Consider the following 23,165-nt stretch of genomic DNA (forward strand, 5'->3'; position numbering starts at 1 on the left):
TTTTGTTTTTTTTTTAGATATTTTTTTGCGGCTTACGCCTTTTTTTTATTGATTTTTGAAGGGACAGACAGTAGGCTGACAGGAAACGGGAGAGAGATGGGGGGATGACATGCAGTAAAGGCCGTGTCGGGTTCGGGAGTCGAACCCGCGGCACACTGCGACTGGATTACCAGTCCGGTGCCCAGACCGTTACGCCACGGCCTGGGCCCTCCACTCAACTTTTGATGAGTTGAGTGAGAAAGTGTGTTTGAAATGACTTGTACTGTGATTTATTCTGCAGCACCATCTGTTATGTGTACAGGTTTTACTGTTGTGACAATAATATCTGTATTAATAATGTATGGACTTGATAGTGAGGTCATAGTGTGTGTGTGTGCGCGCGGTTCTACTGCCTGTGTGAGAGAGAGAGATGGTTGTGTTAGCTGTAGTGGTGGGAGATTGCAGGGTAGCAAAGTGTGAAATTAAGGAGTGAGTCGTGTGTGTGTACTCGGGCATTGGACATGTAATTGGGTGATGGCTCACACACACACACACACACACACCCAGGAACGGGTATGAACCTGTTCCTGGGTCTCTAGTCCAGTAAAGTTATTGACCACTCTCAAACCATTTGGAAAACTGACGCTTCTGCGCTCACTCAATATCAGACCCAGTCCTGCTGTCAACACAGTCTGCACTCTGCAGCAACATGATGTCTCTCTCTCTCTCTCTCTCTCTCTCTCCCCCCCCCCCCCCCCCCCGCCTAACTTTATATTCTATTATACCACCGGTCGTTTCGAGGAAGCAATCTGATTGGTTGAAACAGCCTTCTAGCCGTGGGTTAAACCAGCACCATTCACCACCTAATCAAAACAAAGAATTCAGCTGCTCTGTTCTCCCAGAGCGCTAGCAAACTCTGTGGCTAGGCTAGCTAGTTTCTTGGGACATTTGTGGTCGTAGTGACTACATCTGTCATTAAAAAAATATATTCTTTCAGCGATTTTCTTAGTTTTAAGGGCAACTGTTGTATAATTGCAATATTACACGAGGGTGTGGGTTAACGTGATTATTGCCACTTCAGTGATGCTTGCGGAACTCTACACACACTCACTGACCCACAGCCCCTGGCCTGTACACACATACCTCCCTTATAGCAGTAGTTCTCAAACAGGATGTGGACCCCCAAATTGATTATGTATTTGGCCATGGATCCCCATCTGAAAATAAAGTTCCAATATATAGTCATAATTGCTATATTCATTTTGCGTGCAGCAGCCTCTGCCTTCAGCTTTGAGGTGTTCAGAGTATGGGTTTTATGTAAGTCTCCCATTGGCCTAGAGGCAGCCAACGATGAAAACGTTTCCACTAGGTCGCTACTACGGTAGCTGTTGAAAAATGGCAGATCTACAAGCTCGTAGCGTGGCACTATGAGCTTGTAGATCTGTTATTTTTCAAGTGCCGCACTACAAGCTTTGTATATTAATAGAACCACTGATACAGAAACATAGGTTTTTCAGAAAACTGTCATGATTTAGAAGACATTTAGTAGAATCTGAGAGGTTAAACGGGGTGCATACTTAGTTTAGACTAGTCATTGGTTAGACATGGGTTAGGTTTAGGTGTGCTGCCCCGTGGGAGGAAGGTGAGGGTTTGAGATAGGTTGTAGTTGTAGGACTAATGACGTCAAATAGAAACTTAAATCATATCAAAGTAAAAAAGAATCATAGCCATTTTATTTTTTTGTTCATGCTCTCATTTGGTTTTGGGTTCCTCTCTCTCTCTCTCCAGGAGCGCTGGACCGCTGCGTGATGGGCATCACGGCCGTGGAGATCCTGAACGCCTGCGACGAGCTGGCCCCGGCGGCGGTGGACGCCCTCAGCCACCCCGCTGTCAACCTGAAGCAGGCCATGACCCGCCGCAGCCTGGCCGCGCTCAAGAACATGGCCACGCACAAGCTGCAGACGCTGGCCACCAACCTGCTGGCTGCCGACAACGCAGATAAGGTCAGTTATGTTATTATTATTATTCCTCGTGTTACCCACAGTGGTGGAAAAACGGACTCAATGTTTTTACTTAAGTAAAAGTATCAATCCTGCGGTGGTAGAACTACGGAAGTCAAAATTGACTTGAGTTAAAGTACAAAAAGTATTGGTATCAAAATGTACTTGAAGTACCAAAAGTAGAAGGTACTACTTTATGCAGAATGTTTCATTAAAGTTTTCAAATGTATCAATCTTTCGATCCGTTGTGCGCTAAGCTTGTAGATCGGCTATTTTCAAATGGCCAAAAAAGTGGTTAATGTATGTCTTTTGTAATGATCCAAATCTACAAAGTAACTATAGTAACTAAAGTTTTCAAAATAATGTAGTGGAGTAAAAGTACAATGCTTGGATCTGAGATGTAGTCGAGTAGAACAAGTAAAGGTATTGGAAATTGGACATACTCAAGTAAAGTACAAATACCTCAAAATTACAGTACTTAAGTAAATGTACTTAGTTTACTTTCCACCACTGAATTGTTACCATGTGTTTGTATGTGTTTCTCATGGCTTGTTCCACAGTGGTAAAACCGACGTGTTGACGTGTCTTGTTAGAGTGTGTGTGTGACTGTGTGTGTGACTGTGTGTGTGTGTGTTTATAAAGCATCTGCTTTTGATATCTGACAGTAGAGCACAGTATAAAGGCTCGTACACACGGTAGGACTTTTAAATTCGTCAGCGAGTCATCAGCTTGTTTTGAGTATAGTAGTGTTTCACATCGCGGGAGTCTCTTTTTGAAATCGGCTGTCATATCTTTGTGGGGTTTTTTTCACTAAACGATTGATCGCAGACAAGAGAATGGGATCACACACTGCAAGAGATCACCAAGGTGCGATCCATAAGCGATACATGGGCTACATTTGTTTTTATTCCAATTTCCAACTCATTTTGACGTCTCACGTACGTGCAGGCTCCCCATCATACATGCACGAGACTGACGTGGGGCGCTTTTCTCTCTCTCTCACTCTCGACTCTCTCACACTGCACACTCACAAAGTAATACAGGGGGTATTTTAGACTTTATTTAAAAGCAATATTATGCTAATATGTATGACACCTGGATTTACCCAAGGAATAAATATGACACCTGATTTTACCCATGTAATAATATATCCATCAATCAATGCATACAGACAGACAGACATTGGCTGTAATACGGACCTTCTCGGGGTGTAGTGTTATGACTCTGTGTTGCAGTTTTTTGGATCATTTGCTGAGATGTACAGAAATGTTCAGTGTCTTTTAACCCATTAAGACCAGGAAAGCCTGTACGTTGTTAATAGCTTTTAAAACCAGGAAAGCATCTGTGTCATTTTAGATGTTGCCTTGTACTGTATCTAGCAACAGGAATCTTCTTACATTTTCTGAATAAAATATCAGATTTTCTAAAAATTTAGGTTAGGATTTAGAAGGCGTTTTAAAATTCCTCCTCTCGTCTAAAATGGGCTTGAGAGCGAGAGATTGAGTCCAGTGTCTACTGGAGATAGAGAGATATTTCTACAGTCAGTACATTGTCTTCTAGATGCAGAGATTCTGAGTTCAGTGTCTTGTGGAGAGAGCGAGTGAGAGAGATTAGTTAGAGAAGTTGACACAAAGCTTGTGCCGCAAACCAGCGGTCCATCTGCTACCGTTCCATGACTCCGGCTTGCGCAGAAAGGTCCGTTGTTACTTTGTATATGTGTTAGAGTGTCTGTGTCACGCAGTCTCCACTGCACGGTACCGGTTTAACTCGCCTGCCTCGGGCTCTACCCTCATCTCTTCATTTTCCATCAGGCCAAAGTTACCGGGAGCAGACTTTTCAAGTGGTTCCCCCTGCGCGGTTCCAAGTAGGCCCAGGCGATGCCAAAGGCGATGTGTGTAAAAACACTGCAGACCACCGTTTGTTCAGAGAATCGTCACTAGCGTAAAGTCGGGAATCCACGGACGGGAATACTGTTATGGCCAGCCGTTGTTGTTGTTTTGTATTTGGTGATGGGAGATATTGTAGTTTGCACATTATACTTCGCCTTTGTTGGGTGGAAACCTCATTATGTCCAAAACGGTTACTTGTTAAGGTTACAGTTACCATGGTGGTCAGGTCACTGGTCAGTGGCCAGGTCCATCCTATGGACGGTCATTCCATGGTGGTCAGTGGCCAGGTCCGTCTTGAGGTCTTCGTTTTATATGCAGTTTTTATCTATTCATTTTTATTGGTGATGTGAATGCCTACTGGTGATACACTAATGCACACCACCAGCCCAGGCAGACACTGAGGGCCAGGTCAGATGCTGAATGATCTTTATACTGTCTTTTGTATATTTTTTATCTTTATCATATTTATGATGCGGCGTGCGCTGCACGTTATTTCCGCAATTTTTTTTCTCAAATATTTGAAAATAATATATGAACATTTTTCAGATTTTTAAGAGATTATGACTTATGTAAAATAATTGCGATTATCTCAAATAACTACTGTAATTATTGTGACAGGCCTATGTACATTTTATCTATCCTTCCCTGTGTCTTTGTTTTATCCTCACTGCGGTGCTGCTATGACAACTGAATTCCCCTCAGGATCAATAAAGGGCTACTGTATAGATCTATCTATCTGTCTGTATGCAGTGTCTTGTCTTTGTTCTTTGCGAGGATGTAACACTGTAACTGCCAGGTGTTTTATAGCGGGGGACGGACTTGTAAGAAATCAGCGAGATTTGGCTTTTGGTGAGTAGTTTCTGAATTTTGGTGTGGTGTTAGGTATGAGTTCAAAAAGCTGTGCAAACGCGTTTGGAGCGCCCCTAGTGGTTGGTTTGCAATGAAACCACTATTGGATATCTCATTATATGGTTGGATTCTGTTACCATTGGGTGTGCTAAATAACATACTAAAACTTTACGGAAAACGAACAACTTGAAAGGCATCGTTTTCAAGATGGCGTCCACGATGGTTGCCGGGAGCTTAAAATGCCTGTCTCATTCCAAAGTTGTAAACCATCCACTAGGGGGCGAGCCAAATTAGTTTGCAATGGTTTTTGAAAACCTTATGCCCATACCTAACATCATGCAAAAATTCAAAAAGTAGTTAAGTACATAATTGTTATGATTTTTTACATATTCAATCCCAGTTTATAGGCATTTTAGCTCATTTTAGCTTCCATGGACGCCATCTTGAAAACTATGCCTTTCTGGTTGTCCGTTGTTCCTAACATTTTAGTATGTTATTTAGCACACCCAATAGTAACAGAATCTCTTATCAATAATTCAGAAACTAGTCACCAAAAGCTAAATCTTGCTGATTTCTTACAAGTCCACCCCCCGCTATTAGAAATCAGTGAGATCACTGAGAGACTGCCTGTTAGTTTTTCTGCTAAGTAACACTGATAAGCTTAAAGCTTTTATTTCATTCTCTAATGAAGCTAAACGTCAGGGTTTTATTGTGCTCTCAAACTTCTAGATGAGGGCTAACAAACATTAAAAACTTGCTTTTATGAATGAGAAATGAATCAATGGCTGAGCAACTCCATGGCCATAAACAAACTGTCTCAGCGATATTGTCAGGGAGGAGGCTCTATCGTTTAGTCATTTAACTCTATTTGATACATTTGTCTGTTTCATGTGAAATCTTGACTCATTCGGTGGCAGTAACATTAGCGTTTTCTGGCCGTCAGTTGATTCTTCATATCCATAATTATGAGTCCAACCGCCACGATAATTTATTTGTTTTTGCAATAACGCAGTTCTTAAAGTCAATCTAATTCAGAAGAAAAAAAACACCACCCAGGAGAATTACGTCAGACTTTGGTGCTCTATTGGCACGTGCTCTCTCTCTCCCTACATGTCCACTTTTGTTCTTTTGTCTCTCTGTCCCACACCTCATCTGTCTCGTACCATTACTCTCATCACCCTTTTCACTGTCATCACTTCATCTCACTCACTCACTCACTCACTCACTCACTCTCTCACACACACACACACACACACACACACACACACACACACACACTAAATTTCCTTGACTGCCTGTCTCCAACTCACCATAAAGGGGAAGATAAATTGGGGGGTGGGGGGTGAAAGAGAAGGTGAGTTTAAAGAGAAAAGAAGATGAGAAAGGTTAAGAGAAAGAAGGAAGATGGATGGAGGAAGAGAAGGAGAAAAGAAAAAGCTGGAGAGGCAGAAATGCTTGCGCGTGCGCACACACACAGCCATCTAGGTCAGATAGTTGGCCAAAGTCTCAGACCAATTAAGACTCTGCTGGAGACACGCAAAGGTCACAGGAACGGTGTGTGGATGTGTCTACGTGCATGCCCATTGCCCATACATGGGTGTATGCATGTGCATGTATGTTTAAGTGTCTGTGTCTTGACATGTGCTGCTGTGTGTACATGTGCTATTTTCATTGTCCAATGGTTTCTTGGCCTCCATGGGAGGGTTGAGAGGAGAGAGATATAATGTATCGGTGGTCCTCAGACCTTAGTTTTCATCTCAAGGACCCCCAAATTGATCCATTTGGCTGTGGACCCCCATCTAAAAATACTTTGTGCCAGGGCACCCCCATTCAAGATTTGTGTATTAAACAATTTTCATGTATTTTTCTAAAATCACATGCAAGCTTTCCCCACAATTACCATATACTAGTATACCTGTTGTTTTTGACAATGACACTGAAAAATATATTGGCAAACCTAGCTATTGCCTACAGTATCTTTCTAACCACAAGGATATTCTGTACAGGGCCGGATCTACCATATGGGCACGTGCCCAGGGGCCCTTGGGCACCAGGGCCCCCTAAAAAAATATATATATATATTTTTATTTTTTATTTTAGTTCCACAGATAATTTCCCTGCTAATCCGAATGAAATAAATGGTGTCTAAAAATAAGTTTTATTGTTGGTGAGAAGGGCAGCTGAAAAGTGCAATTGTGTCTAAAGCAGCAACAATGTGCTAGATTGGCTGTCACTCTGGGGGGGGGGGGGGGTAGGTGACTGGAAATAGGCCAATATAACGGCATAAAACTGCCCCCAAACGGCTACAAAACAGCAAAAATGTTGCGTGCGCGTGAAGGGGGGCCCTTCTAGCTTCAGTGCCCAGGGGCCCTCAGTGGTGTTAATTCGGCCCTGATTCTGTATGTACGTATTTGTGTGCTTTTTATATCTAAGTTATGGGCCATTCTTTGTCCCTTTGTGTTTATTGCCAATACGTGTTTGTGTGTGTGGGTGGCTCCTGTTTGACCTTGAGAGGTTTATAAACCTGTCGAGTGCGTGCGTTTGTCTTTTCTCATATAACACATTTCACACACAGGGTGGGTAGGTCTGTGTGGAAACTGGAAATATGAAACTGTTTATTATATTTTATATATTAAGTACAGATTTTATTTACAGAGTACATTTCACAGACATCAGAGTCACAAAGTGCTTCACAACAATAAACGCAAAACATGTCAACAATAAAACAATAAAGCAAGGAGACAGAAAACAGAACAAGGCACTGGTGAGAATCAAGAAATCAATACAGGACTATATGTTACAAAGGCCTGTCTGAAAAGTTGGGTCTTTAAAAGTAAAAAAAGGGCCACAGATTTCAGGTGGTAGGGGAGGTTGTTCCATAGCCTGTGGCAAAACTAGCAAAGGCTCGGTCACCTTTAGTATAGTGGGAGGAACAACCAGATCTTCTGGGAACGTATGGTTGGAGCAGGTCACACAGATATGGGGGTGCCTACATGGCCATGGTGGGTTCTGTGTGTGATGCCAAGGATTTTAAAATGAATTCGGTCATTTACTGGGAGCCAATGCAAGGAGAACAAGATGGGTGTGATATGACAGGATCTCCTGTACCTGGTCACCAGTTGCAGCTGGTCTAATGATGATTTTAGAGAGACTGGTGAATTGCAGTAATCCAGACGTGAAGACACGCATGGATGATCATCTCTAACTCCCATTTGCATACCATTTTTCCAAGTGCTCAAAGCGCTTTACAATGGTTCATTCATTCATACATGCAGGTGAAGCGGCGAACAGTCGACGCCAGTGTCCTCACTTCCCACATTCACACACCAATGGTGGCAAGCTAGCACCGACCGACTCATTGGAGGCAATGTAGGTTTCAGTGTCTTGCCCAAGGACACTTGGGCAAGACCTCCTGAGCCACAGCCGCCCCAAATCTAATTCATCTAATTCTGAGAACGTACAAATGTATCCAAACCAATAGAGGGACAGTATAGTATGACTTCATAGATGACCCAGCTGATGTCATAGTTAGGCCGACTGGTCTTCAAGTTCTTTGTACAATATGTCACCTCAAACTGTCAAAGCAGCTACTGTAACTCCCACCACCTCTCACCCTCTCATGCAAGTATTTGACAATAAATAAAGTCACAATACCAGCTTTGATGGTGCAGTATTGCTTTCTTTTGTTCATTGTTAATTTCCTGGGGGAAAAAATAATAATCCTGAAAAAATGAACATTTTGGAGTCATCTGGTTTCTGCCCAATAGCAGATATGTTTAATAAATGAGTGTCACACAGACAAAAGTAGGGCAAATAGCAAATCTACAAGCTCAGAGTCAGAATGTGTCACATCTGTGAGCTTGCAGATCTGCTATTTTCACTACTTCGAAATGTAAAGTGTAATAAAAAAAATAAACGTTTTGGACTGACTATGATATAACAAGCTATTATACAAGTTTATGTTTTTTGATATGTGGGCATGTATGTGTGATTGTGTGTATGTGCGCACATGTCAATCCAAGTGTGTGTGCTCAAGTGCTCGTGCAGGTCTGTGTGTATGTGTGCACTGTGCCCATCCATGTGTGTGTACTGTATCTACCACCATGCATATATCCATTTACTGTGTGTGTGTGGGGGGTACGGGGGGTAGCCAGAAGGACATTGACCTTTGCACTTTTGTGTGTGTGTGTGTGTGTGTGTGTGTGTGTGTGTGCGCGCGCTTTTACTTGTTCACAGTATATATATACACATGAATTATTAATTGTGTGTGTGTGTCAGTTGTCTTTTGTATATTTGTATGTGAGTGTGCACTCACAGGTGGTGAAGACTTAAAGCTGGAGAGCACCAGAATATCCTCAGTGTTAAACAATTATAATAATCCATAGCCCGTTTAGCCAAATAATTATAGCATTCACAAAAATACAATATCTCTGCTATCTGTTCACAGACAGCGTTTTTGGTGAAAACAAGCCATATTCAACTCCCCACCCTGCTCTTGTAATTAATTAATTTATATCATTAATCATGAGACCAAGTTACCATGTTACCAATATTATTTTTTGACCTTAGAAATATTGCACGAATCAGAGCCTATCTGTCATTGGACGATGCAAAAACGCTGATCCACGCCTTTTGTTTTTTATCGGCTTGATTACTGCATTGGACCTTTTTATGGACTGCCAAAGAAAACAACTGACAGATTACAACTTGTGACTTGTTGACATTCTGTTTCTCTCCAAAGTTGAATGTTGCCTGTTGGAACAACCATAAACTACACAGGTTCATCCCGATGTTCTGGGCATCTTTGGAAAGTTAGTGTTAGTAAAGAGCAGGTAAAAGAGTAATGTTTGAGCAGACTTCACATCAGTCACTCACTCACTCTACCATTCAATGTAGTAGAAGTCTCTGCCTACAGGAAATACGTTGGCTGTGACCATGAGACCCGTTTATAATTGGTCTATACCTTTGACAGGCAGCCTTTGTACTCTGTAGACATTTTTAACGCACAGCTCAAGACCTACTTCTACACTCTTGCTTTTAGTTGATATTTTACATTCTTTGTTGTTATTCATGTCCTCACTGTATTGCATTGCTATTTTAATATTTTATGCCTTGCTTTTCTTTTCTTTTTTCTCCATTGCTCTGTAAAGCACTGTGTTGCATGTCATGAAAGGTGCTATACAAATAAAGTTGTATTATTGTTGTGAATTAATGTTTTCTCCCTAGTCATTTCAGTCATGCATTGAATACTACACAGTACCAGGGTGTTTTGTCTGTGCCTGTGTTGTTGCAGTGAAGTGCCTGTAGATGGCAGTGTTCATTCACCAATATGCGTTTACAGAACACACACACACACACACACACACACACACACACACACACACACACACACACACACACACACACACACACACACACATATACATATACATATACATATACACACACACACATATACATACACTTACACAGCATTCTGCATGTTTGAGGTGTGCTTCTGTAAATGTGTGTGCACGTGCGAACATTTTGATGGAGGATACATTTTCTTAATTGAACTGTGAGGGTGTAAGATTGATTTTACGGTGTAGTTTGTTTGCCGTCACCAAGTTTCACAATGAAACTCAATATGTTGTTGTCGTCCATTAGCATTTATTTTTAACTGATGGTCGTGTGTACATGTGAGTGTGTGCCTTTGGGAATGTGTGTGAGTCATTGTTTCTCTATATACAGTACATGGCTTTGTGTGAATGCTGTTTGTTTGCCTTGTGTTTGTGTGTGTGCGTGTGTGTGTCAGGTGAATTGTGTATCAGTCAAGGAACATAACAAATCCCACCTTTAACTCTCCCTCGCGCGCGCGCGCGCACACACACACACACACACACACACACACACACACACAGCCACAGCCTTCCTCTAACTCTTCTTCTCTTTTCCGTTCCTCCCTCTCTCTCTGTCTCTCTCCCTAATCCCTATGACTCTCGTCCAGGGTAACTTGCCCAAATACTCCCATAATTCCCTGGTGGTGCAGGCCATGAAGACCAACGTGACGGACCCCGACATGCACGTGTTGTTCTTCGATGTGGAGGCGGTGATCATCCAGCTGCTGACGGAGGAGGCCCAGAGACCCAGCCCCACGCTGATCTCCCCCGAAACGCTGCAGAAGAGCCAGGCCGGCCAAGACAAGGGAGGCTCCTTTCTGGCTAACAAGATATTTAAACAGGTGAGCTGTCTGTGTTCAGGTCCTTTCAGACGGCGGTGACGTTGTCACCTGGATCAGAGACCGGTCTGCTCATGAGGGGCGCGGGACACGTAGTGTAAAACAAATTATAAAAATGAATGCCTCTCATTGAAAATTAGGCTACTAGGTGTGTCAATCACTGCCCGAAATGAGACGTGACCTGACGCAAATATTCTTAAATCGTTTTGCTCTATAAGTTTATGCTCTCTCTCTTTCTCTCTCTCCCCCTCCCTCCCCTATTCCCCGTTCCTTCCTTCCTCCCAGGTGAAGGAGACGATGAAGGAGACCATCAAGGAGCACCTGATGGACGAGGACGAGGAGGAGGAGGAGGAGATGAAGAGGCGCGAGGAGAAGTCCAAGTCGCTCAGCCTGCTGGAGTACAACCTGACCATGGACACGGCCAAGCTGTTCATGTCCTGCCTGCACGCCTGGGGCCTCAACGGGGCCCTGGACGAGGTGTGCCTCGCTCGCCTGGGCATGCTCAAGCCCCACTGCCCCATCTCCTTTGGCCTCATCTCCCGCGGGGGCCACATGTCCCTCATGCTGCCCACCTTCAAGGTCAGTGGCTGGTTTTGGCTGCGCAAACTTTTAATCGATCTGGTTCTGTTGCCCCAAACTATTTATTTATATTTTATATACTCTATATATTATATTATGCTTTCTATTTAAAACCTTGTTGGCTATTAAATCTGCCTTTTCCCCCCACTTTACTTTTCTGTATTAAAAAACAAAAATCTGTATTTTATAAATGTATCTTATTCCATGATTCAGGACTGTACTTCTCAGTCTTCAGACTATGGTGGTTCATTGTATCAGGATTTTCATCGGCATTGTAATATGAGACTTAAGACTCACATAAGACTTAATTTGACACTTTCCAATGGATCACATCGTCTCTGTCGGGTGGAAACTTCACATGTCCAAAACTGTTACTTTTCAGGATTCACATTAAAACGTTGCACAAATGTAGCAGATCTACAAGCTCAAAAGCTTTTTAGCTTGTAGATCTGCTTCTTTTGATGCTTTTGTGTGACGCTGTAGTAGTATGATCAAGTGGAGCGTTAATTTACGTGGGGAAAAAAATGGAGAATAAGAGGTTTATCTAAGCTCATCTCGCTCAAGAATCGCCTAAGGGTGGCGCCATTTCCATGGTGCCAACACAGAATAAATCCATATACTCACGAAACAATACTGATTGGGTCGTGCAGCTGTCTGTCACGACTGTGGCTGCAAGCTCCGCCCAGAGCCTATAAAGCAGCGCACAGCCGAAAGACGTCATTCCTGCCTTTTTCTGCGCTAACACAGATGTATTTTCTAAGACTACCACTTCCATAACTCCGTTGAGACTATTATTCCCCCTGGACGAGTGCTTCACTTGTACCCTGGAATTCGCGGTGGAAACCCGGTGGTCTTACACTCACGAACACAGAAAAAGAAACTAGGTAAGTTTCTAGGACTTTTTCAAGCAGTGCCGAGAGGCCTCTTGAACATAGCTCTATTAGCGTTGACAAACGCTAGCTTAGCTCTTCGCTTAGCCTAACCAGCGTCGGAAGACCTCACGTTAGCCGCGAAGCTTTGCCTGGCCCTTGGACAAGAGCCAGCCGACAATGGACGAGACAGCCGCTCGTCGGAAAGAAGCGATCCGCGGACGTCAACCTGCGCTGCTCTGCTACGGTGAGTTGTTAAGCCTCCGTTTTGCAACCCCAGCTTGTTAGCTCTGTTTTCCCTTGTTTTCTCTGCTGCTAAAGCCTCGAAAACTGTTAGGGACCCTGCTAGCTACCACGCAGTTTTACAGACTCCCTCAGCCCGCGCTGAACCACGCTCTTTCTCACTACGTTGTGTCGCAAGACCCCGTCGGCTCGGAAGCCCCCGCTCCACGCGATCACAGGCTTCCATACGGCCTCACGGCCCACGGCTAGATTGGTAGAAGACCCTAGCTACTAGCTAGCTGCTTTTAGCAGCCTTTCTAGCTACCTCTAGCCTCCTCTAGCGGCTACTCCTGTTGCTACTCCTGTTGCCTCTAGCTACTGTTTGTATTATGTTTATTATATATATATATATATATATATGTATATATTATATATGTAATATGCAATCTATGGTTTGTTGTTGTGGTCCTGTAGCTATTTATTAAATATATTGGATATACATTTAACATGTATTAAATATGTTTATTATATATATATATATATATTTTATATATGTATATATATATTTCTAGCTGCGTCTACACTGCGCTTGACCTACAAGACTCTTCCATGTGTCGGAAGACCCTGGTTAGTTTTCTAGCCTTTACTACACCTCAGTGGACAGTTGGAAAACTAAACTAGGCAACATGGCTACTGGCGGTGACGCTACACAGCACAACCAGACCCAGGAGGACCCTCAGTGGGTATGTTTCAGTCGCAACTTCAACAGAACCCTGGCAACAGACAACCCGCATAAGCAGCAAGCTGCAACGCTGTTTCGCTTGCTACCGGTGTTTCTAGCTAATCCTCTGCCGCTAGGCGTTGATTTTAGCGTCACCAACAACAAGCAACCACCGTAGCCGGGTTACGACGCTAGCTTGCTATCCAGCCGCAGCTTCGCTAGCCTTCCTAGGTTAGCTAGCTCCCGCTAACGCAGCTATAGCCTTTTAGCTCCGCTAGACACTAGCTAGTTTCCAGCCGTCAGGCGTTGACTACAGCTTCTCTAGCTTCCTTTTGGCACGGTTGTTTTTGCTATCGAAGGCCACGGGCCTGCTCTACGCAACCCGCACTACCCAACGAACCGCCGCATCGCTCTGTGTCGTCAGACCTAAACAGCACCAGCCCGACGGCCGCGCTACGCGAGCCCCAGGCTTTGCGGCCTTCCCGTAGTCCGGCGCCTTTCTTTCACGCAACTAAACAGCCTCTCTGGCCACCACAGTTTCACAACGTGGTCCTCTCTGTTTAGACAGCTGATTTTCAGTGGAGCACCACGAGTCCTACTCTTCTACTCCACCACCTTCTTCTTTTATAATTTTATATTATAACTTAAAGGAGAAGTGCTTCTACAATGTCTTGAACTGCTGGTTCCTTCTTTAAGCTACAACTGTGCTTGACCTACAAGACTCTTCCCTGTGTCGGAAGACCCTGGTTAGTTTTCTAGCCTTATTACACCTCAGTGTACAGTTGGAAAACTACACTAGGCAACATGGCTACTGGCGGTGACGCTACACAGCACAACCAGACCCAGGAGGACCTTCAGCAGGGGTGACAACAGCCCTCCCGGGTTCCCGAGGAGGAACGCCACCGGGAATTTTCTCATGCAAATGCAGCAACCTGCTGTCCCCTGAGGACAGTCACTCTCGCTGCATGGTTTGCCTGGGCCTAGAGCATGCTCGCCAGGCTCTCGAGACCTCTGGTCTCTACCCCTGCTGCTTCTGCTTCGCAGACGGGGAGAAAAGCTGACGCATCTCACGCGTCAAGAGTCACCAAGACAGGTCCCTGGTCGACACCTCCGAGCCCGGCTGTCCCGACCAGCCCCAAACCTCGAGGCCTAGGCCCACCACCTCGTCCTCTCTCTCCAGACCCCTCAACCTTGACGCGTCTCAGAGACACCATGACGAGTCCTCCCTGGGCTCCTCCCCTGCCAGGAAGGCGGCTCGGACCGCCAACAACAAGCTCCACACGCTCTTCACCACACTGGTAAACAGGCCTGTGGAGCCAGACCCAAGACATCAGCCAGGCCTCGCCGGCTGGCTCTGGGTGCTGCTCTCCCTCCAGCGGGATCTCATCGGCCCACCGACGAGGCTCCCCCGAGCCGGGTGGTTGCGACAACGAGATGTCGGATGCAGTCCTAGGCCTTCACCGACAACTACCGCTGCTACTACTTCACGCAGCGGCCAAAGGCACGAGTCTCACTCGACGTGGTTCCCCAGCGACCCTCGACTACCGACTGCTTCCCTCAACATTACAGGTATGTACATTGTGAAGCTAGGGTTGTTTAGCTGTTTAGCTAACCTTTTCGAGGTCGGGAGTAGCAACCTCGTTGGATGGCCGATGCCACCCTAGCATGCTTAGCATTCTAGATAGGCTGCTTTTCAAGGTGGACGACGGACAGCGAGCTCCTCCAAGAGCTCCCTCCGCACGCCAACCCCAACACACCAGCGGTGGTAGGGGTGGCCGCTCTGGCTCCAAGCCCCACCAGGAGAGGGCAGGAGGCCAGCTGGCACCGTCCGGTGCCTCGGCCGACACCCCCAACCGTGACAGACGCCCGGCTGGGCGTGGCCACGGCCGCCCGCCCCATGGCCCCAGACGAGGCCAGGGCAGAGGCCGTGGGGAGCCACAGAGCAAGTGACACCGTCCCCATCCCAGGGGAGACGAGACCAGACGTCTCCCCTCCCCCCCCCGAGCCTGGATTCGAGTGTTCTTCTCACACTCAGACCGCCCAGGAAGAGGCGGGGGCTCACGATGCGGAGCATCACCACGGGTGCAGCCGATCATCGACATGTTGTTGTTTCCAATGTTGTACCTGTTTTATTTCCTGTAATGAAGGCCTTCACGCCATTAAAACAAAAACAACGACAACAACATCGGGGGGACATGAACCCACTGCCAGGAGTAGCCCCCGGGCTCTCCGACAGTGGGGCGGGACCTTGGCCTTGTGGCGGGCCTAAACGCCACTGGCAGGACGGGTCATGCCGAAATTTTCTCTGGTCCACCAGGGGGCGCCAGCCCTGCGCGACGACGCGCTCCCCTGGCGATGGAGAACCCCCTTGCGCGTCGCCTGACACAGTGGGAACTGTGCGGAGCGTCTCCTTGGGTTCTCCGCACCATAGCGAGAGGTTACAGGCTCCAGTTCGCTATGAGACCCCCTGCATTCGGAGAAGTCCTCTACTCCGATGCACGCGGTGAGGCGGGTCAGGTTCTCCAGCAGGAGATCAACTCTGCTGGAGAAGAAGGCTGTCAGAGAGGTACCCCTGAGCCAGAGTCGCAGCGGGTCTTACTCACGCTACTTCCTGGTCAAGAAGAAGGGGGGGGGGGCTACGTCCAATCATGGACCTACGAGCTCTCAATCGGTACCTCAAGTCCTTCCGCTTCAAGATGCTGACAGCCAAGTCTCTTGTGCGCTCTATACGCCTGAACGACTGGTTCACATCTATAGACCTGAAAGACGCCTACTTTCACATCCCTATCTACCCACCTCACAGGAAGTTCCTGAGGTTCGGTTTCAAGGGGAAGGTGTACGAGTACACGGTTCTCCCCTCTGGGATGTCCCTGAGCCCCAGGGTGTTCGTCAACCGTGCACCGAGACGGCTCTGGCCCCTCTGCGGCGACGAGGTCTATGTGTAGCAAGCTACATCGACGACTGGCTTCTGAGTGCGGGCTCGCCACAGGAGGCACTGTGGAACACCACTCGGGTGGTGTCCCATATGTCCTCCCTAGGGTTCACCATAAATCACGAGAAGAGTGTTATGGTGCCCGCCCAGTCGATCAACTTCATAGGCATAGCACTGGATTCAGTCTCCTTCACGGCTCGGTTGAGCCCGGAGAGGATCGACGCCTTCCTGAAGTGCGTGGCCCTGTTCCAGAGAGGACACAGACTGCCACTCAGGATCTGCCTACGTATGGCGGGACTGATGGCATCGGCCATCTCTCCGGTGCGGTTGGGCAGACTCCACATGAGACCCTTTCAGCGCTGTTTGAGGTCTCTACGGGTGCCCACCAGATTCCTCTCGCGGCGAGTGACAATCCCCGGGGAATGCACGCTCGCCCTGAGATGGTGGTCGGACAGACGGATCCTGACGGAGGGAGTCCCCCTTGGTCTACCGTTGACCAGGAAGGTCGTCACTACGGACGCGAGCCTGAGTGGGTGGGGGGCCACCCACGAAGGCAGGTCAGCCAGAGGGATATGGGATGGAACCTTGAGGTCCGCCCACATCAATTATCTGGAACTCCTAGCGGTCTTCCTCGCGCTGCAAGCGTTCGAGCCGCTCATACGGGGTTGTCATGTCCTCGTCCGTACCGACAACACGACAACGATGTGCTACATCAACAGGCAGGGTGGACTGAGGTCCCTACGCCTGCACACGTTGGCATACAGGCTTTCGACTTGGTGCGACAGACGTCTTCTGTCACTGACAGCCTGCCACGTCCCGGGACTTCTGAACGCGGGTGCAGACCTGTTGTCCAGAGGTCCCCTCCGCTACAGCAACTGGTCCCTACACCCGGGTGTAGTGGAACAGATCTGGGACAGGTTTGGGACACCGGTGGCAGACCTGTTCGCTGCAGGCGGGAACGAGGAGTGTCCACTCTTCTTCTCCCTGACTGCTCCCATTGGGACTGGACGCGATGGCACATCGGTGGCCTCAGGGCCTACTCTATGCTTTTCCTCCACTGGATTCTTGATTCCCTTCACCTTAGCCAGGGTGAGGGTTCAGGGCTCGAGCGTGCTCCTAGTGGCGCCAGCCCGAGGATCCTGGAGGCAGGACATCTGTCCCCTCCTCTACGACCGGCCCTGGCAGCTCCCTCTATGGAGGGATCTGCTTACCCAGGCGGGTCACGAGATATTCCACCCGCGCCCGCAGGACCTAGATCTCTGGGTATGGCCGGTGAAGGGTCGACCCTAGTAGCCACGGGCTTGCCCCCTAGAGTCATTGGGACGATTTTGGGAGCCAGGGCCCCTTCAACTAGACAGCGGTACAACACGGCTTGAAACGTGTTTGTGCGCTGGTGTGCTGCGAGGCCGGAACGGGTGGTTCCTTTTCAAGCCTCGGTGGTTCTTATCCTAACCTTCCTGCAGGAATTGTTGGATAGAAACTTGGGGAACTCCTCGGTCAAACTCAACCTGGCGGCCGTTCGGCCTACCATGTGGGTATGGACAACAGACCAATAAGTGAGAACTTATTGATTCGTCAGTTCATGAGGGGTGTCAGGCGTGCTCGGCCGGTATCTAGATCCTTAGCTTGGTGCTACACGCTCTGTCAAGAGCCCCCTTCGAACCACTGGACACAGTGGGTTTGAAATTTCTCTCACTAAAGACCGCCCTGCTGGTCGCCTTGGCTACAGCGAAGCGATCTAGTGACATGCATGCGCTCTCAGTGAGCTCAAGCTGCATGAGGTTCAGTGGGAACGATAACAGGGTTTTCGCTCAGGCCGAACCTGTCGTTCCTGCCTAAGAATTTTCCTTCCGGATGTGCTCCGGTAGATTTGGCGGCTTTCCACCCGCCCCCGTTCGCATCGGCGGAGGACGAGAGACTGAACAGTCTCTGTCCTGTCAGGGCACTGAAACTGTATGTGAACAGGACTGCTGCCTTTAGGAAGGGCAGTCAGTTGTTTGTTGCATGGGACCCTCAGAGAAGAGGGACTCCCATAACCGAGGTGAGACTTTCACAATGGGTTGTGGAAGCCATACAGTTGACTTATGCCGAAAGAGGAGCACAACCCCCGGAGGGTTTGCGGGCTCACTCTACGAGGGGCATGTCTGCATCCTGGGCCCTTGCAAAGGGAGCCTCACTTCAGGATGTGTGTACGGCGGCGAGTTGGTCGTCCCCTTCGACTTTCGCCACGTACTACAACTTGGACGTGGCATCTTTTGGAATTGCTCACGCCGTTCCGGGAGCTGCCGCTATGTGATGGGACAGTTGGGAACAACGGTCACACACGCGCACTTCAGGAGATAGATCCTAGGGCATATAAGATGGGGTACCATCAGCCCGCGTCTGAGTGCTTAGACAGTCTACGCTGGCTAGCTCCTTGGATAGGTTCTTGTCTACTGGGCCTGTGGTCCAGATAGCCTCCTTGCCTTTCCTTCTCCCCACGGGCAGGGGACTGCTGGGGGAGGGATCCCGGGTCGGGCCTCCTTTTCAACTGGTGGTAGTGATACGGGGGGTTTATGTACACCCTTAGGCGATTCTTGAGCGAGATGAGCTTAGATAAACTCTGGGTTACTTTAGTAACCTCAGTTTATCAAGCGAATCGAGCGAGAGAATCGCCCTTACTACCCTTCTTGCTTAGAAAGAGCACAGAAAAAGGACTGGTTGATAGGAATGACGTCTTTCGGCTGTGCGCTGCTTTATAGGCTCTGGGCGGAGCTTGCAGCCACAGTCGTGACAGACAGCTGCACGACCCAATCAGTATTGTTTCGTGAGTATATGGATTTATTCTGTGTTGGCACCATGGAAATGGCGCCACCCTTAGGCGATTCTCTCGCTCGATTCGCTTGATAAACTGAGGTTACTAAAGTAACCCAGAGTTTCTGCCCGAACGCCAGTGTGGTTTTTGATTTAGTTTTACATTTTAGTCACCCGGAATGTTTTAGTTTGAGTCTAGTTTTAGTCAACTAAATCTACAGTTTATTTGATCGACTAAAATGTATTTTGGCGGGCCTTGATGGCGTAATGTCTGATTTTTCACTTGCTGAAAATATCCGATCTACAAGCACGTAGATCTGCTATTTTCAGCATGCAACCAAGCATTAAATGACTTGTCTTTTAGTTCCACTCGATCTCATCTCCCTGCCAGACATTTTAGTCCCGTTTTTCTCCGTTTTCGTCAACGGAAAAAAGGTAGTCGGCGAACATTTTTCAGTTTTCAGTCAACAAAATCAACACTGCCGACAGCAACAATACACTGTGTCCTTCCCAGGAGTCCTTGCTGCACCAGTTGTCCCAGGCCACAGGCATGAAGCTCACCCTGTCGGACATCGTGGGTAAGGGCACGTACGGCGTCTCCCGGGCCGTGACCACCCAGCACCTGCTGTCTGTCATCTCATTGGCTAACACCCTGATGGGGATGACCAACGCCACCTTTGTTGGCGAACACATGAAGAAAGCACCGGCCAGGTAATGGAACGCTCATGCGGACGCACATGCACGCCACGCACACACAGGGACGCACATGCACGCCACGCACACACAGGTTTAATTATGGTTACATTCACGAAAGCATGCCATATGTCTTCATAATACAATAAGCATGTCACTCAGTACTCTATAAGTACCACAGCATCTCCTCCATATGTGGCGGCTGCCAATTATAGCAGAGACATCACAGTATTTGTCAGCCTTTTTGCCTCCTTTTTGGGCATCCAAGTTGTTGAAACCCTCTAGAAACCAGTCTGCGGGTATGTGTTGTTCCTGTTGGTGTAAATCCATGAGGACTCGTCTGGCACCTGTAGCTGTTAGCAGGTGACTGTGACCATCATACGTGACTGTTGCCCCCTGATCTGGACAAACACACGCACGCACACATGCACATGGATCAGTGGTTGCCTAAAGCTGTGTGCTTGTGAGCTGAAGTGAGCATGTGATTGGAAGGGTGCCAGTTCAGTCGCTAGCAGGGTTAACGGGACCAAAAACATTCCCTCAGAGATCCAGAAACGCATACAAAACCAAACGAACCTACAACGCTGAATGGACAAATGATCCTTTAGCGTCTGTAGGTATACAAAAGCAGGACATCTCTCACCAATGCTAAGGAGGCAGGAGTGGTTCTTGTGTTGCTAGCTGCACCCCACTGGAGATCAGCATTTTATTTATTTTTAAATGTATCAGCAGTAAAGAATAAAATAAAGACTATTACTTAAAGTTAAAACCCTCAGTCCACCTTGGCGAGGTGGACCGAGGGTTTTCATCCCTGACAGAAGCGAGTAGATGGACGGAGGACAGACGGACAGAGAGCGAGGCACGCACGCACGCACACACACACACACACACACACACACACACACACACACACACACACACACACACACACACAAAGGTGAACGTGATTGTTTGGTCTGTGTGGGAGCTGTGAATGATTTAACATGAGTGGCCATGACTGGCCTTCACTAGTACCTCAATACCTCCAAGACCATTTCATCAACTGTTGAACCACCGAGCATGGACCCTGGTAGAAGATAAACGAGGGTGGGGGGAGAGAGAGAGAGAGAGGGGGGGGGCTGATGGAGAGGAAGAGTGGCAGGGAGAGACAAAGAAATGGAGAAGGAGAGTGGCTGAGAGAGAAGGTGAACAGGAGACAGGAAAATGAGAGAAGCGGAGATGGATGGAAAACGGGAGATGAGCAAGATAATGGGAAGGCGAGAGAGGACACTGACAGAGGAGTGAGAGAGAGACAATGGGAGAGGCAAGGACGACTGGACGAGAGACAGAGAGGTAAAAGGAGAATGAGAGAGAGAGAGAGAGAGGGGGGGGGGGGCGGGAGAACAGTTGTGTGTAGAAGGGAATAACGGGCAAACTTCTCTTCCGTCTTCATATATCTGTCTCACAGATCCTGTGCTGAATATTTGAAGACGTTTTGTGTTTTTCATGTCCCCATCTCACATTTATGACAGTAGAACAGCTCCCTGCCCTTTCACTGGACTCGGACAAATAAAGTAGCGCTGCCATATCAATTAACAATAGCATTTTTGTGTTTCATCTCAGCAGAAATGCTTTCTGTATGCAGCACGGCCGATATACGCTGCCATACGGGGGTTTGCCCATTGGTTCTCAACCTGTGGCCCAGGGCCCAGGGTGGTCCCCAGATGATTTCCCGTGGTCCCCAAATATTTGCTTAAAGTGCAACAGTGTTTTCTCACTCAAATGTGCAGGGTGTGTATGCAGGGTGTCTGCACATTTATAAAATGACAATTTAAGGACTTTTAACACCTTTTTAAAGGGTCAACACTCATTGTCAACATTGGTCATTAATATCCTTAAACTTAGAGTTGTCCTCCCTTCTATTTAGCCTAGAACTGGAGGTCTAGAACTTGGCGGTGTACTCTTTGGCTTACAGAGTACACCGACGTGATGTCACTGATCACATGACCCCAAGCTCTAGACCTCATAGGCTAAACAGAACCCCTTCTTCTGGGACTTTGTTTTTTAATTATTATTTCCACACAAGTTGATTGAAAATGTTGAAAATGAGTGGTATTCCCCTTTTAATACCTCTACAAGACAAATTCAAACATTGGCCAAATTGTCAATTATTACCCAAGGAAGAGGCAAATATTGTGAAATTAGTCAATCTACAAGCATACAACGCCTTGCAAACGAGACAACTCCAAGTCATTGTCAGGGTGCGGGCCCCCAGTTCAAATATGATTATCTTGGGCGGGTCGTGGCCTGGTGGTTGAGAACCAGCTGAAATCCTTAAATTGCCACCCTCCACTTCTTCAATATCCAGCATCAGGAGTCCTGGCAGGAGCTCTGCAGTGTTGCTGGCTCCGCTGTCACGGCCCAGTGTGTCCACATTGGAGCTACACCCCCTTCCCCTCCTAAGCTGGGCCTTGGGTTGACTCCCACAGTATCAGTGGGGCTCTGTATCAGTTCCAGTGTCCAGTCAGCCTCATACTTCACTCTCTGACCTTGGCCGTGACCCACGTTATACGCCCCCGCTGGTCTCTGATGTGGTCGACCCAAGTGCCATTTGTAGCATTCTTGTATAGACGCCATCTAAGACATGGCTGCAGGGGCAGCCATGTCTTGAGCTCATCTCCATCTCCACGACTATAACAAAGAATAATGTAAATTCGGTGCAGAAGGAAGCACGGTGGTTGAGATCTAGTACAAAATGATGTACGTGAATTTATGATTCATGATTTATCTCTCCCTCCCTCTATCTCTATGGCTTTGAGAGACGGAGAGAGACGGAGAGTGAAAGAGAAATGCAGAGGAAACGAAAAGTAAATGTAGGCTATATTTTGAAGTTGCACAGTTGGATTATTGGCGGCCCGGCGGGTGATAACAACTGGCACTAGGAATTAATAATCATACTTGAGAGAGAGTTTGAATAACGGGATAAATCCCTTCAGAATTATGTGCGGTATAAGACCGGGTACCACGTTACAAAGCATTTTAACCGCCCGACTGACCGGAGCATTCCCAGTGGGTGCTCGCTGTCTCCCGTGGGTGCTCGAGCCCCTGAGCACCCACGGGATCGGCGCCTATGGATCAAACAGTTTTTGAACTACAGCCTATTGAGTGATTTGCTTCTGAAAACTGAAGTTCTTAGAAGTTGGGTTAGTATATTTATGCCTCATCCTCACACAAAAGGCACAACTTGTATGAAACCTACGGCTCATTACTGTGTGTGCAGTGCATCTTCAACACTAAAACGTAATTGCTTGAACATGTTTTTTTATGTGGATTTTGGCACAAATAAAAAAACTTGTTAAATCCTCTGGAATGGAAAATTTACTAACTACAAAGGATTTCATTTATGTGCCTTTTACGAAGACTGAAATGTAGATGCACCCAAG

The 23,165-nt window shown here is 47.3% G+C and overlaps 1 protein-coding gene across 1 annotated transcript in view; it reads left to right on the forward strand.

Annotated features, from left to right (window-relative positions):
• Nucleotides 1–23,165, forward strand: part of wdr7 (WD repeat domain 7) — a 132,135-nt gene that overhangs the window by 22,986 nt on the left and 85,984 nt on the right. Inside the window, exons 15-18 of the mRNA XM_083793512.1 lie at nucleotides 1,768–1,982; nucleotides 10,704–10,937; nucleotides 11,220–11,513; nucleotides 19,565–19,761. Coding sequence (XP_083649638.1) covers nucleotides 1,768–1,982; nucleotides 10,704–10,937; nucleotides 11,220–11,513; nucleotides 19,565–19,761 — 940 coding nt within the window. The remainder of the gene's footprint in view (nucleotides 1–1,767; nucleotides 1,983–10,703; nucleotides 10,938–11,219; nucleotides 11,514–19,564; nucleotides 19,762–23,165) is intronic.

This window comes from Protomyctophum parallelum (genome assembly GCF_964188405.1).
Source record: "Protomyctophum parallelum genome assembly, chromosome: 21".
In the NCBI taxonomy this organism is placed as follows: Eukaryota; Metazoa; Chordata; class Actinopteri; order Myctophiformes; family Myctophidae; genus Protomyctophum; species Protomyctophum parallelum.